General features: G+C 36.7%; 1 protein-coding gene across 2 annotated transcripts; it reads left to right on the forward strand.

The window, feature by feature from the left end:
- Positions 1–6457: 6457 nt before the first annotated feature.
- On the forward strand, positions 6458–14903 carry LOC106911032 (tapasin-like). Of its 2 annotated transcripts, none has more exons than XM_014977761.2 (8): positions 6458–6615; positions 9393–9584; positions 10291–10539; positions 11280–11639; positions 12153–12476; positions 13991–14092; positions 14208–14236; positions 14341–14903. In XM_014977761.2, the coding sequence occupies exons 1-8, from the start codon at positions 6555–6557 to the stop codon at positions 14350–14352; spliced, it is 1329 nt and encodes a 442-aa protein (XP_014833247.2). In that variant the 5' UTR covers positions 6458–6554; the 3' UTR covers positions 14353–14903. The 2 variants fall into 2 exon arrangements, with proteins under 2 accessions (XP_014833247.2, XP_087866600.1); XM_088010474.1 differs by having other exon boundaries at positions 13991–14085; positions 14207–14236.
- The last annotated feature ends 562 nt before the right edge of the window (positions 14904–15465 follow it).

The following is a 15465-nucleotide window of genomic DNA, read 5'->3' on the forward strand; positions in this document are numbered from 1 at the left end:
CTGCTTATTTCTTCTTCCGTGTGAAGAGACTGAAAAGTTAAACAAGGAAGAAGGGCAGGTCAGGTGTGTTTCTGAAGCTCAGCTTTCATCTGAGCCAATGGGAGCGTCCTGGGTGTTAGCGTCACTTAAGTCTGGGTTAAACAGCGTAATAAAGGTTTGTTTACGAAAGTGAAAGTTAACTCTGCTCTCTGATGTTAGGTTAAACCTCCTGACTACCAGTAGTTCATTTTTGTCCTCTGTAGAGGACATTTCTAAACCTGAATATCTCCCATCCCCTGCATCTACTGAATTAATTCCTTTTGGTATCTGGAGAGGACATTTAGGGCTTTTCAATGATACCACATGTGAAGGGGTGGGACTTTTGTTTGTATCTTTTTCTAATTCATAAAAACTGTGTTCATCAGTCATAACACATTTTATGGGAAGAGACAAAGTAAGTGCATAAAACCTTTTATTACCTTACAAAGAATGTGGGAGTTAAAAAAAATGGTGATTGGACAATTTTTTTTCCTGGTAGTCTTAATGAAAGATGGAATCTAATATTTTTTCTATTTAGTTCAGGTGGTTCAGTATGGAAGGGAAATTAAAATAGACACACACAATGTAAAAAAAGAAAGTTTGAACGATGTTTTTTAAATTTTTTCCTTAAAATAAGAAAGACTGAATAAAATATGTAGATTAAAATTTATATCACAAATTCCATTTGTCCCTGTTCCCTTTATTTATTTATTTATTTTTTCTCTTAAGCTCTTGCTAATACACCTATCCTGTGGTTCATTTTGGTACTTTAACCAAAATATTATCAAAATATGATCTGTTATTTGAAAAAAAAATTAAATAAATTTAAAAAAAAAATAAAAATACCAGAACCAGCCCCTATCCCACCCCCCACTGTTACAATATTTTGGTTAGTCAGTGTCTGGTCACAAACCAAACTACACTCAAACCATTAGGAAGTCTCTCTTCAATTTAAATTCAAAAATACTTTATTGACCTCAAAGGGAAATTAAATGTAGATTGCATTCCCTATATTTTGCTGACTCCTTATCAGGGCATGAAGTTCATCTATCTTAGCTGCGATCCAGGGTTCAACAGCTGCACCTGGTTACCAAATTGCATTGTTGTTGCTCTCCTGAGGTGCATACAAAAGTGATGAAGTTATGTAATTTCCTGTTTTCTCACTTCCTCTGTCAGACTGAGAAGCCTCTTTGAAAGGGTTTCAAACCTTTCTACACTCAATCAGCTGTGAGTTCCTTGTGTTCAGTAATTAGTAAAGCCTCTTAATGATCTAACCAATCTTACAAAGTCATCTCCCAAACTCTCCTTTTGCTGCCAGTTAAAGCTAAATATGTTAGCTCTGCTCTACCAACCACAGTAACTGTTCACCAGAACACAAGCGTTGGACCCATTTAAACTGTGAAAAACAAGGTTTGTACTATTTTGTCTTAGGATGAAAACAAGTAATTGCAATAGTATATTTATTGTTGTAGGTTTTCTATGAAAACAGGATGAAAGCTAAAGGAAACCAATCATTTGTTTTGGTAATTTTAAGTTGAAGTGTTGTACAACCAAATGACTTTTTTACCTACAGGTCAGATTTTTTTTTCTTTTGGACTGACTTCATTTTCCTGAACACTCAGTCAACAATTGAAACACCGCATTTTTCAAGTGCCATCATTACATATCAGAATGTAACACACAGTTGGATAAAGCATCCATTATCCAATACGCTTATCCTTTGTGAGGTCGGGAGGGGTGCTGGTAGAGCTAACAGGTGAGAGGCGGGGCCACCCTGGACAGGTCACCAGTACATCACAGGCTTTTGAACCAGTTAGTGTTAATGGTCCTCAATTTTAAAACTGGATTAGTAAGACATCTGTTGAACATTGACATCAGTAACATTTCAGCAGCACATTTCTGTGTCAGTGGAAACTTTATTGATGAATCTACAGAGAGAATAAAACAAAGATTTAGTTACAAAGAAAGTGCTGGAATTAAACACATTTAACTGCACAAGGTAAATTTACAGAACCCAAAAGCTGTGATAAAATCAAAACCTGTACATTTAAGACTAAATTTCAAGTGATCCAAAGATATATTCAAACAGAAATGGCTCAAAATTTAAATAATTTTTGTCTCCTTTTCATTTTCTTTTTGTTTTCAATTTTCAGCTGTAAGATGTTTATTTTGAGTTTTTGTCTTCCTTTCTGGGTGTTTTTCTTTTAAACATTTTTAAAAATTTAAAGATTTCTTCAATATAATCAATAAAAACAAGCATCTCAAATTCAGATCACTAAATGGGAAAAAGATCCTGCCATCCATACAGATAATTAATTTTGGAATAATGTCTGCCATAACATTTTCAGCATGTCCAACAACACCAAGATGCAGTTGATACAATACAAAATAATCCATAGAGCACACCTCACACAGCACAGGATGGACATCATAGGACTGATAGAATCAGACATTTACACACACACAGTATAATTAATATAATTGATGTCCACCTCCACACATTCTGCCTCCGTCCACCAATACAAAACAGACAGAGCCACCAAGTTTTGTAAACTTCTGGAAAGAACCAATCACCAAACTGTACAAAATCTCTGGCCACAACATCCCACCATCCTCCTGTCTCTGCTTACTTATTGATGAACTGAACATAAACTCCATCAGACCCAAACCCTGCTGCTTGTGGCCCTGATTATCGCCAAAAAAACAATACTGCTTAACTGGAAAAATAGAAAAAATATCAGTACCTCACAATGGCTAGATCTACTTGCATAACAGATATCAATGGAGCAACAGCTGGCAATACATAAAAACTAACTCCGTATTTTTAAATGATATTCCATTGCCGGTGAGAGGAAGAAACCAAGGGAGAAGAAAAAAATCAGAGTCAAATAATTCAAATTAGAAAATAACTGCCAAGATTAGAAGAAAAACCATATTCTAATTCACATATTAATCAATTTCATTTTTGTTGTGACACCAATTGATTATGTTCTGTTTTGTATCCATTTTAATGTATACATTCTTGTTTGTTTTTTTATTTTTATTGCTGTTATTCATTTTATTATCTGGTTTTTTTTTTTGTAGGTCAATTCCCCTTTTTACATTTGGTCAATGTTTGTGGTATATAAACCTGATGCTGAATAAAAAAAAATTAATTAAAACAAAATAAAAAATCAAAACATTTTGTTTAAAAGAAACTAAAGTTCAGTGGGATGTAAAAACATTTTTTTCATAAACTATTAATTTAGCTTCTTCAATGAGTTTCAGAATCCTTTAATTTATCTCCACAAAAGTTTCTTGTTTTCTGAAAATTTCCTCTGTTAACTAATTTCCATAATTAAGCTACAGTATAGTTTTGTTGTGTAAATGCAAAATACAAGTCAATCCCATAGTTTCCCTTTTTTAAATTATTCAGTTATTCTATAAGACCCATAAAAATATTCTACTACTAACAATAATGTCTTTTTATGCATCTTTTACAAAGTCAGAATGTTCTGGTGGAAAACAAAATAATTGGGCCCATAGACATTATTTTACTTTTCCCAAAACCTAAAACTGACAAACCATCCTCCAAAAGCAAAGATTCCCTATTCCTGCTACTAAGAGTTGTTCCATTCAATTGCATTCACTTTATATTTAAAGCACCGATTCAGAGCATCTCAAGACACGTCACAATGTAAAAAAACAGCAATTTCCATTTATCTGACAGTTTTATGCATTTTTTTTAAAGGTTTTATTGACTCTACTGTCCCTTTTTTGAGAGTGGTCAGTCAGGAAAGTGAGTACTGTGAGAGAGGGAGAACATGGGGCAAAGGTCATCAGGCTGGGAATTGAACCTGCGATGGCCACATCTAGGACCAAGGACACCTAATGTGGATTGTGCTTAACCCCAGATCCACCACAATACCCCTATCTATTTGTTTTTAAGTTTGCGTGATAATAAATATCCCATTTAAAATGATTAAGCCCTTTAATTTTTCAAACAAACCACATATTTTAACAGGTAAAATAAAAGTTACACACAGATCTTGTGCTTATTAAAAATAGTTTTGTTCAACATTCATCAACTCATTTCTTGGTGTTGACCTGTTTTGTTTTTTTCATGCTTGTGGAAGAAATTGGATGTTCTCTTGTGACTGATTGTACATCACAGCTGTAAAGTCAAAAACATGTGAATAAATGTTCTGTTACAAGCCAATGTAAAATATACAGAAAGTATTTCCAGCAACATAAGATAGAAATACTTTCAGAAAATACAGATAGTGAGTGGCTTCAATTGTTTACTTACGAGAAGGTGGATGCTTGGCTGAAACAAAAGAAGAAAAAAGAGCAACTTTAGACTTCAGCTTAAAAAAACCCTCTTTCATTACTGCTTTATTTTTACAGATATCACACAGCGGCTATTTATAGGTGAAAATACATTTAAACAAATAATTCACTACTAATTCCATCATGTACTTACAAGTATTAATTGCCTTTTTGGCTCAAATAAAGAAAACATTTTTTCTTGCACGCTAATGTAATTGCCACAATAGCACAAAACCATATTAAATTCATTCATTCTGAATCAAATGAGGCTGTCGCTGAACTTACATTTTCTGGTATTTTCAATGATTTACAGCTTTTTCATGGACTTAAGTCTTATTTTCAACCACTTTTAAAGCAGGAAATCTTGCTTGGTATAGAGCAGTGGTCCCCAACCTTTTTATTACCGCGGACTGGTCAAGACTTGGAAATTTTACTGCGGCCTGGGGAGGGGTGGGGGGGGGCTGTTATGTTTAGAACATATACTATATGTTATATAAACATAACATATAGTATATGTTATGTTTATTCAGTTAAAAATGTTAGCTATGAAAATCGTCACCTCCAAATCATAGTGCAGCAAATAGAGTGGCTGCTCCCGTCGTCTTTTATCCACGCCTTTTCTTTTTATTACGTCTTTGATCTCTTAAAATGACTCAACAAACTATCACTATTGCTTCTACTGCATGCTGCAGCCATGGTGCCATTTTGTTCCTCACTACAATCTGTTTTAAAATGGCGTACAGACAACAACTCTGACTTGTGACATTTCCGTACTTGTAAATGACAAACAGCATGTGCAGTGTAATGAAAAAATATATATAGTTCACAGGACATCTAAAGATAAACACTCTTGTAAATAACTTTAAGGCTTTATATTTTTAAAAAAATAAAAACAGATCAGTGAGCCACAATGAAGCTGGTTTAATTCTAATGAACTAAAAAACTAAAAAAAAAAAAAAAAAAAAAAAAAAAAATTTTCTTTGTAAATATTGGTGCAGCTTCTCTGGTATGCAGCAGAACAACTGTGACCTGACATGACTAGCAAAACCTGCGATTATAAAAACATACTCGGTACATCAACTGATCACGGTTACTGGTTGTGTTATAGCGCCACCATCTGGGTTGCCTGGGCACAACCTCTAGGCTTCAGATCTCTGTTAGGTTTTGTTTTTCTATAAAGGCAAAACTATTCATGCAAATGTTGGAGGAAGTATTCGTCACCTTGGTAACTATCTGACTAACCTTTGCCAGGACAGAGAAGTTTGTTGTCTGCCTTGTTAAGCCACATTTCCCCAGCAATGACAGAAACAAAGCAGAAAAACTCCAGCTAAGAAAACTGATAGTTAAAACATCGACCTGCTTAAAATTTTTGCAATCTAAATTATTCTGCATAAACAATTCCTTCTCATTTTTATATTCATTGTATGGATTAAATGTTTACCATTACATTTTACAGGACTCTTGAAAATTAGTTTGCGGCAAGCCTGTAAGATACAAGAGAATATGAAAATAAAAATTTCATCAGCAAGAAGATAAACATGTAGAAATGACTGTATTTAAAAGCTAAACGAAGTACTTTTCATGCTGGTTCTCAGAAATATTAAAGAATCTCCTGGTGTTTCTGTTTCGCTTGTCCTTATTTCACCACAGTTCGCTCAGGCCGGATTCCAATCCAGATGCCTTGTTCCCTCCCCTTAATATAATTTTAATATCTCATTTCTAAATAAAGTGTAAAGCCTCGTAAATATTAGCTATATACACTTAGATAAAAATAAATTGGAATAATATCAACTTTTAGCCTCTCGATTACCAAAAGAGCAGTCGAGGGTACGGAACGCGACCCAAGCGGAATTTGACGCAAACTTATTTGTGGGGAAAAGTCGCCCTCTAGTGGTGACTTTTTCAGAACTGCTTTATGTCCTTGTGAAACTGTTGCAAGGGTCAACTTAAAAATGGGGGGGTTATGTCTGTTTTTTGTTGTTGTTGTTGTTGTTTTCTTGATTTAGTTTCCGTTTAGTTTTTATGAATCGTATTTAAATTTATTTTTAAGTATTTTTTAATAATTTCATATTATGCAGTGTTTATTTGTCCCAAGCTAGCTGACGTTGTCAGCAAAGTGAAAGTAAAATGCTAGCGCTGGGTTTTCAGGGGGAAAACCAGCCATTTACTTTACTCCCTGTGTTGGTTGTAAAGAAGGAAACCAGAGAGCAAAGAAAGAGGGGTCAATCATGACGGACTTTTCTACAATTTATAAACTGTCTATTATTGCCTTCATCGGCTTTATCCAAGGTAAGCTAAACAATGTAATTTCTGCTGATTTACTGTCCTAATATATTTCAGGAAACATGAAAATATATCTGTGGATGCACTAGCTGGACATAATAAAGAAGCACATTTTAATTCAAATCGAAGCTTCGGCTGACTTTACTTTATTATAAGTAATGCAGAACAGCTCAGGTAGTTTGGAGTGCAAAGCGACCCAAACGGGGAAATTAAATAAAATGACCAACGCCTTAATGTTTAATATGAGATCCATATATGTTTGCCGAATTTAGTTCAACGCTCCCAAAATTTGAATAAACCTCAAATGAATGACTCTGGAGTTTTCTTTTTACTCTCAATGTAACTAATTTGTAAAACTAAGTATTTATAAATAGAGTCTGGAGTGCAACCTTCATCATCCATTACTGCCAAAAAAATCCCTTATCTGTAAACGTATCTGTAAGGGATTAGGAATTATCCCTTGCAAAAGTCATTAGAAATTATTTTATGAATAAATTTTATTTTGAACAAAAACTCAGAATAACTTAGTTGGAAAATGTGAAAACAAAAAGAAATCAATTTTGGCCTGGAGAGAATTACTTTTCTTTTTGAAGGTCAGCTTTTATTGCTGGGGATAAATTCAAAGCTGACCATATCTTTCATTACAGTTTCCCCCCCAGGGACTGCCTCTAACAGTTATTAATCTACAGTTCATCTACAGTGGGGAGAACAAGTATTTGATACACTGTTGATTTTTCAGGTTTTCCCACTTGCAAAGCTTGTAGAAGACTGTAATTTTTATCATAGGTACTCTTCAACTGTGAGTGATGGAATCTAAAACAAAAATCCAGAAAAATACAATGTATGATTTTTAAATAATTAATTTCCATTTTATTGTGTGAAATAAGTATTTGATCATCTATCAACCAGTAAGAATTTTGGCTCTCACAGACATGTTAGTTCTTCTTTAAGAAGCCCTCCTGTTCTCCACTCATTACCTGTATTAACTTCACCTGTTTGAACTTTTTACCTGTATAAAAGACACCTGTCCACACACTCAATCAATCAGACTCCAGCATCTCCACAATGCCCAAGACCAGAGAGCTGTGTAAGGACGTCAGGGATAAAATTGTAGACCTGCACAAGGCTGGGATGGGCTACAGGACAATAGGCAAGCAGCTTGGTGAGAAGGCAACAACAGTTGGTGCAATTATTAGAAAATGGAAGAAATACAAAATAACGGAAAATCTCCCTCGGTCTGGGGCGCCATGCAAGATCTCACCTCGTGGAGCATCATTGATCTTGAGGAAGGTGAGGAATGAGCCCAGAACTACACGGCAGGACCTGGTCAATGACCTGAGTAGAGCTGGGACCACAGTCTCAAAGAAAACAATCAGTAACACTCTACGCCGTCAAGGATTAAAATCCTGCAGTGCACGCAAGGTGCCCTTCCTCAAACCAACGCATGTCAAAGCCCATCTGATGTTTGCAAATGACCATCTGAATGATCCAGAGGAGGAATGGGAGAAGGTCATGTGGTCTGATGAGACAAAAATAGAACTTTTTGGTTTAAACTCCACTCGTCATGTTTGGAGGAAGAAGAATGATGAGTACAACCCCAAGAACACCATCCCAACCGTGAAGCATGGCGGTGGAAACATCATTCTTTGGGGATGCTTTTCTGCAAAGGGGACAGGACGACTGCACCATATTGTGGGAAGGATGGATGGGGCCATGTATCGTGAGATTTTGGCCAACAACCTCCTTCCCTCAGTAAGAGCACTGAAGATGGGTCGTGGCTGGGTCTTCCAGCATGATAACGACCCAAAACACACAGCCAGGGCAACTAAAGAGTGGCTCCGTAGGAAACATCTTAAGGTCCTGGAGTGGCCTAGCCAGTCTCCAGACCTGAATCCAATAGAAAATCTTTGGAGGGAGCTTAAAGTCCGCGTGGCCCAGCGACAGCCCCGAAACCTGAAGGCTCTGGAGGAGATCTGTTTGGAGGAGTGGGCCAAAATCCCTGCTGCAGTGTGTGCAAACCTGGTCAAGAACTACAGGAAACGTCTGATCTCTGTAATTGCAAGCAAAGGTTTCTGTACCAAATATTGAGTTTCATTTTTCTGGTGTATCAAATACTTATTTCACACAATAAAATGGAAATTAATTATTTAAAAATCATACATTGTATTTTTCTGGATTTTTGTTTTAGATTCCATCACTCACAGTTGAAGAGTACCTATGATAAAAATTACAGTCTTCTACAAGCTTTGCAAGTGGGAAAACCTGAAAAATCAACAGTGTATCAAATACTTGTTCTCCCCACTGTATTGACTAGTTTTTCAATTAGCTAAGTTAGACAATGTTTCCTCCTAAATTTAAAATACATTTTTACTCTACCAAAGATTTTTACAAAAACAGTTTTTGTATTAATTTATTTATCAACCAACTAATAAGATGTAAACAAAAATTTGCACTTTAAAGACATTGCTTTAATAGATATATGTATTTTTAAAGCTGCAACAATCTGGTTGATTAAGTTTGCACACACCCTGAAACTAATACTTTATTGATACATTTTTTGTCTTAATTTTATTTAGTCTTCTTTAGCATCTTGACTTGTCAATATTTATCTAGTCTACCTATCAGAACTTCATCAGAACTGTGAGCTGATCTAACGCACAGCCATCTTAAGCCAACATCAGATTAATTTTTCAACAAAATTAACACCCTTTTTTGCAGATCATATTAATATTTGCTGTGTCTTAACTGATAGAGACTAATGTTGTTGAATCTGTTATCTGAAGGCTGCAGCTGCACCTGCCCAGTGATGGAGTGCTGGTTCGTTCAGGAGAAACCAGGCAGAGGAGGAGGACTGACAGGAGCCACAACGCAGGAGAAATCTCTGCTTCACATCAGGACCGACAAACAGAGTGATGTCACAGGAAGTCAGCGTGATCCGTCTGACATCGACCCCAACAGAGTTTATGTTATAACAGGTCAGTTCAACATGAATCCAAAGTTATTGGGAACAAATATCTGTTTGGTTTCATCATCTTCCTGATTATGTTTTGTGCATAAATAACAAATGTTCTGAAATTGCGAAATTGCATTAACCTTAGAGAAAGGTGACTTTATTTCTGAGAGATGTGCTGTTATTCTCCATGATTATAATTATTCCTGAGAGTCATTAAATGGCAACACACCAACCTGAGCATCACTGTCTGCAACATAAATTTAATATTTATTCTCCATATTTCTGCAAAAATCAGAAGTGTGTTCTGCTAAATCCAAGAAGAAAACCTGCTAATTACTGGAAAAGACTTGAAATGATGGTTTTAGGTTTCCTTTCTAGCAGGAAACCAGAGTGACAATAAATGGTTTAGATTAAAGCATATTAATGTTTTAGAATAGCCTAGTCAAAGCCCAGATCTAAATCCAAATGATTATATCATGGATTTGTTTTGCAAAGAAAAACGTTTCTGAGGTTCTGATTACAAATTTCATTCCACACCATCAGTTTTGTCCCACTTTGCCATTATCCTGTACTATAAGTTACACTTATCAAAAAGGATCCTTATATTTTTGATTTATTTATTTAGTTTTTCAAAAACTAAAAAGAATATCTTCTCACTGAGATGAAACCAGAATGTTCTGAGCAGATTTCCTGCTCCTTTTTGTTAACCCTGAGTCTTTTCTCCTCAGACCCCTCTGCCAACCTCTGCCACGCCTCTCTCAACCCCCCCAGAGGCTCCATCCAGAAGCCGCAGTGTGAGATCAACCCGTTCCTGCCGCAGCCGTCCAGCCTCAACTGGGTCGCCTCCCTGACAGAGTCGGCCCTCAGCCCCGTCTACCTGCAGGCCGACTGGTTCTCATCCTCCTTCCAGGGCCTGAACCAGCAGATCGGCGTCTCCACCATCTCCAGAGCTCCAACAGGAACTAAAGAACACGACGGTAACGAGTTTCCTCATCAGCAGGGACGTGTCTTTATTGTTAGGGGGGAACAAACTGTAGAAGGGGCCTAACAGTAAAATGGTGAAGTCATCTAAATGCACTGCAGTCTTAGGTTATAATCAACAGTGGGTAAAAACTTCAAAAACAAAACTATTTATTCAACCAAACAAAACACATGGATCTGTTTAGCATCTGTAAACTATTTTTTTAGTCACACAGTTAGCCTGTTTAGCTTAGCGTAGCTTAACTGTATTCAATTCTATTTTTAACCCAGTTATGCTAACTCTATTCAGCTTATTTATTAACTTAAAGTGAAAATTATTGAACCACTATAGACTAAAATTAGCAAACAACTGTTTGATGAGCCCTTTTTCTCCTTTATGAAGTTTTTTGTGCAGTGATCTGAAGCTACGTTTTATTATCATTATTAAACATCACATTCATCAACCTGCCAGTGGGACTAGAGATTAAATTAGCCACTTGGCTATGACCTCATGTATTTACATGTAATTGCTAATTAACTTGTAATGTCCAATGTAAAAAAAAATTGAAACAATCAACAAAAATAATTATTATTGGCTGTTGTAACAAAACAAAATGAGCATTCCTGTCATCTACTGACATTTAGTAACAATGTGATACAAGCTGAGTGGCTGTCTCCTCCCTCCCTCCTTCTGACCCCCTCACCCTGTGGCAGTGCCCCCTGCTGTCTGATTCATCTGAGCTTCTTGTTTCCTCAGTCATCCTGAGCATCACCAGCAGAACCATGTCAGCCAAGTCCAGACTGGGGGAACCGGTCACTCTGGACTGCAGCTTCTGGGTCGACCCGTCCACTCCTCTGTCCGCGTCGGGCTTTGCAGTGGAGTGGCGGTACCAGACCAGAGGGGACGGCCGGCTGGTTCTGGCTTACGACGGGAAGTTGGACCGCCTGGCTGATACTCATGAGACCGGGGCGTTTCTGGACTTTGAGGCTCTGCATGAGAGAGGAAACGCCTCCCTGGTTCTGGAGGAGGCCAAGGTCCGACACTCTGGGACCTACATCTGCACCATTTACCTGCCCTACCTGCTGGCTCAGGTGGCGATGGAGCTGGAGATCGTAGGTGAGGGAAACACCTGGACAGTGAGTAGAGATTAGGACTGTTAATGCATGTAATTAGTCTAAAAAGTTTAATGAGTTAATGTTACATAATGCAGATTAATCATATTACCTATTTTGAAAAGCCATTTGAGGGTCACCTAGTTAAAAACAGCGTGTTACACGGTCCTGTACTTTGCTCAACAATGCAGAGTCACAAACATGCCACAGTGTCTTAGGGCCTTTTTTAAAGAAAATTTCTGAGATTAATCTAAAATTTTCAGATGTTTTTCTTGAAAATCTTTTACTTTTCAGAATCTGAAATTTCCATGTTTTTTGACAGACAATGTAAGATTTTGTTACATTTTTGAAATCTTGCATTTTTACATTTAAGCTTTAAAAGTTAAGCATAGAGATTAGTTATGATTAATCAGCGCTAGAGTATAATGTGATTACATTTCGTAACTGATTGATAGCACTAGTGGAAATAATCTTAAAACATTTAAATAATCCCCTCTTTCCCCTCCTCTCCACCCAGAGCCTCCGTCTCTCTCCATCCATCCGTCCCCGCTGCCCCTCGCTGTTCCGGGTCAAACCCTGAACCTCCAGTGTGAAGCTTCGGGTTTCGCTCCTCTCCCTCTGGAGCTGAGCTGGGAGTTTAAAGGAGCCGATGGGAAGTCCAGATCTCTGGGATCAGGCAGGATGTCGGGACACCGGCAGGCCTGGGACGGCACCTTCAGCCAGAGCAGCCGACTGGACCTGGACACGTCCAAACTGGACCTGGGCCGAGGCGGAGAGGTCACCTGTGTGGCGGTTCATGCAGGAGGAACTCGACGGGCCAGTGTGACCCTCAACGTTATCGGTAAGAACCTGGAGAAACACCAACATTAAAATAAAACATCTTACCAAGTATTTTTGTCCAACTTCTAGTACAAATATCTCAGCACACTGGAAAAAACTGACTTACAAGGAACGTTTCAGCCAGAAATAGGAGCTTGTTTTATAACAATAATCCCTTAAAATTGATAAAATGTAGGAGCTTCATTAGCAGATTATTTCACTTATAACAATATTTTTTCCCATGTATGTTAGTTTGTTTTATTTCAATTGTGCTAAAATATTTCCACTAGAAACTCGACCAAACCTATTTGGTAAGATTGTGAGTGTAATGAGTAATTAAATCAGATAAAAATGGTTCTTCTGCTCTTTGTTAACACTTCAGTTTGAGACTAGAATAACAATCAATGCTCTGCAGCGTTATTACCTCTGTTGAAGCATCAGAGAAGCAACTGTTGCTGTTCATCAATCAGGGAAGGTTTATAAAAACATATTCCTAAATGAAGTAGATATTCATATGAATTCAACCATAGTTGCAACACTCAATCAGCTACAGTTACAATGTTCAGCTTTAATGGTCATTACAAAACAATTAGAAAAAAGCTGAGCAATTATGGAGGGTTTGGAAGGATTGGAGGAGAAAGTTCCTCTGTAAAAACAATTTGGCTGCACAACTTAGGTTAGCAGAGCTGCATCTGACTGAACCAAAACATTTCTACATCAGTGTCCTTTAGACAGATGAGACCAACATGGAGATTTTTAACAAAAGAACAGAGAATATCAGCACTAATATCTCATATCGGGGGTTATGATCAGAGCTCGTTCAGCAACAGGTCTGGTGAAGCTGAAGATTGGGTCAAACTGAGCCATCAGATGGACAAAAATCCAAAAAAACAGGAGCAAATCTGCAAAAAAAACAACTAAAAATGAAAAGAACCAATGTGTCTAGTCAAAGCCCAGATCTCAGTTTTATTGAAATGTTGTGTTGGGGCCTTAAGAGAGTCGTTCAAAATTATGGCTGTACATATCATGAACTAAAAACATATTTTAAAGAAAAAAGGCTGAAAATCTCTTTAGAAACTGACAAACTATTCAGAGTTAATGTTGCTAAAGGCGATTCTACAAGCTAATGATCTCGTGGTTTACACACAGTTTTTCTGTTTGGCTTCATAATATGTGTGAGGTCTGTTGTTTGTTTTTGAGAACAGGGAACATTTTAGAAAATATTTCTGCTAACTACTAACATCCACTAACATTTAGACAATTCTCTGAGTAAATTAAACTGTTTAAAAATGTAATTAACATGATAAGATAATTTATTCGTCTCCCGTAGCAGAAGACCAGGAAGCAGGAAGCAGGGGCAGGGCTGCAGTACAACAATTAGAACAATACTTAAAAAAAATAATAACAATAAATACATAAACGTAACATCAATACAAAAGCATGAGGAGCCCCTCTTCCTGGCACAGCAGAGCTCTGCCATCTTGCAGATAAGAAAATCAGTTTGGATTTAAATAAATGTGTTTTTCTTCTTCTCAGGGTTCAGCAGCCCCTCCATCGAGGACTCCATGGCGATGGTCGGCGTGGCGCTGGTTCTCTACGGACTCATCAAGTTTGTGTCATGGAGTTTTACTGGATCTGGTAGGAAAACAGTTTTCTCCTATTTGAATAAAATAAAAAGCAGATTTACTTTTTATTTGTTCTTAATTCAAAGTTTCAGAATGTTTTGGTGATTTTAATGTTTTTCTGCTTTTAGGGTCAAATAAAGCTGATGGAGAAGAAAAGGTAATAAAATTTAGAACATGTTTTTATAAAATGTATATTTGTCCATATGCCTGAGCAGCTTTTTATGATACATGGTGTGACCATGTTTTTTCTTCTCCTTACAGAAAGAAAAGTAAAGATGACTGAAGTCGACTGATTGGAAATTTGTTGGACTGGTGAAACTTTTCATACCTTAGTTGGATTTTAGCAGCAGCTCCACGTCTTCATGCAGATTCTCCTTCATTTTTCACAACCTGCAGCCTGGTGTTTCATCTGTGCAGAATTTAATGCTTGTATATTTCTAATGTTTTGTGGTATGAATTTCCTGTTTGGGGGAAAATGAGGAAATTCATCATTCACATTTGTACTGAAATGTATATATTTGGCAAAATTGCTTCTTTGTTTTTTGAGTTTGTTACAAACACTGGAAATTGGCCACAAAGGAAAATATAATTTAGGTTGATGCTTTCAAGCTTTATTTAGTGAATTTAAGGCCACCCACTGAAGGTTAGCTTCAGTTTACAACATGATGTTGAATTTATTGGTCCTTGCTGACGCTCCGACCAGCTGATCTGATTGAAGAAATATGAAGAATACTGTACAAGCAGAGTTCATCAATTTAATTCAGGGAAACGTTCGCTGTTTTTGAATTCTGCATTTTCTCTGAAATAAAAGTTTTTTGAAACAACCACTTGTCTAATTTCCAGTCTTTCCTGGTTGAGCCTTTAAAGATTAAATGCAGAAAAGTGTATGATAATGTTGCTGTCATGAATTTGCAACATTTCATTTAAGACACAATGACAATCATGTTTTAAACAAGGACAAAAATAAAATAAAAAACTTGTCATTCTGTTAATAAGGAGGTATAGAGGTATATTACAAGTCCATCATTCTTCATAGAACAAGTATGGTAAAATGGGAAACATTTAAGACACCAATGTTCAGATGAAATAAAAATCTAAAACTTCTATCTCAAAGTGACTAGAAGTGACTCATTTGACTTCCAATCAGAACAGAAAAATCCTTTAAGATGATATGAAACATCAAAAACAAAAAAGCAAACCAATCTGCTATTCTATCTGATATCCTCTGGTCAAGAATAACGTGTGAAGTTTTTTTTAAAACTTCACACTTAGATGCAACGCTAAATTGGATATTTTTGGTTTGAATTAAAACTTTACTTAGCCGAAATATAGTATATTTACATTTACCAGCTGCTTGCTGTTCCCGGCATTCTCCAGCAGGTGTCA

This window comes from Poecilia mexicana, unplaced genomic scaffold (assembly GCF_051168715.1).
Source record: "Poecilia mexicana isolate PSO_F unplaced genomic scaffold, ASM5116871v1 scaffold_11, whole genome shotgun sequence".
Classification (NCBI taxonomy): domain Eukaryota; kingdom Metazoa; phylum Chordata; class Actinopteri; order Cyprinodontiformes; family Poeciliidae; genus Poecilia; species Poecilia mexicana.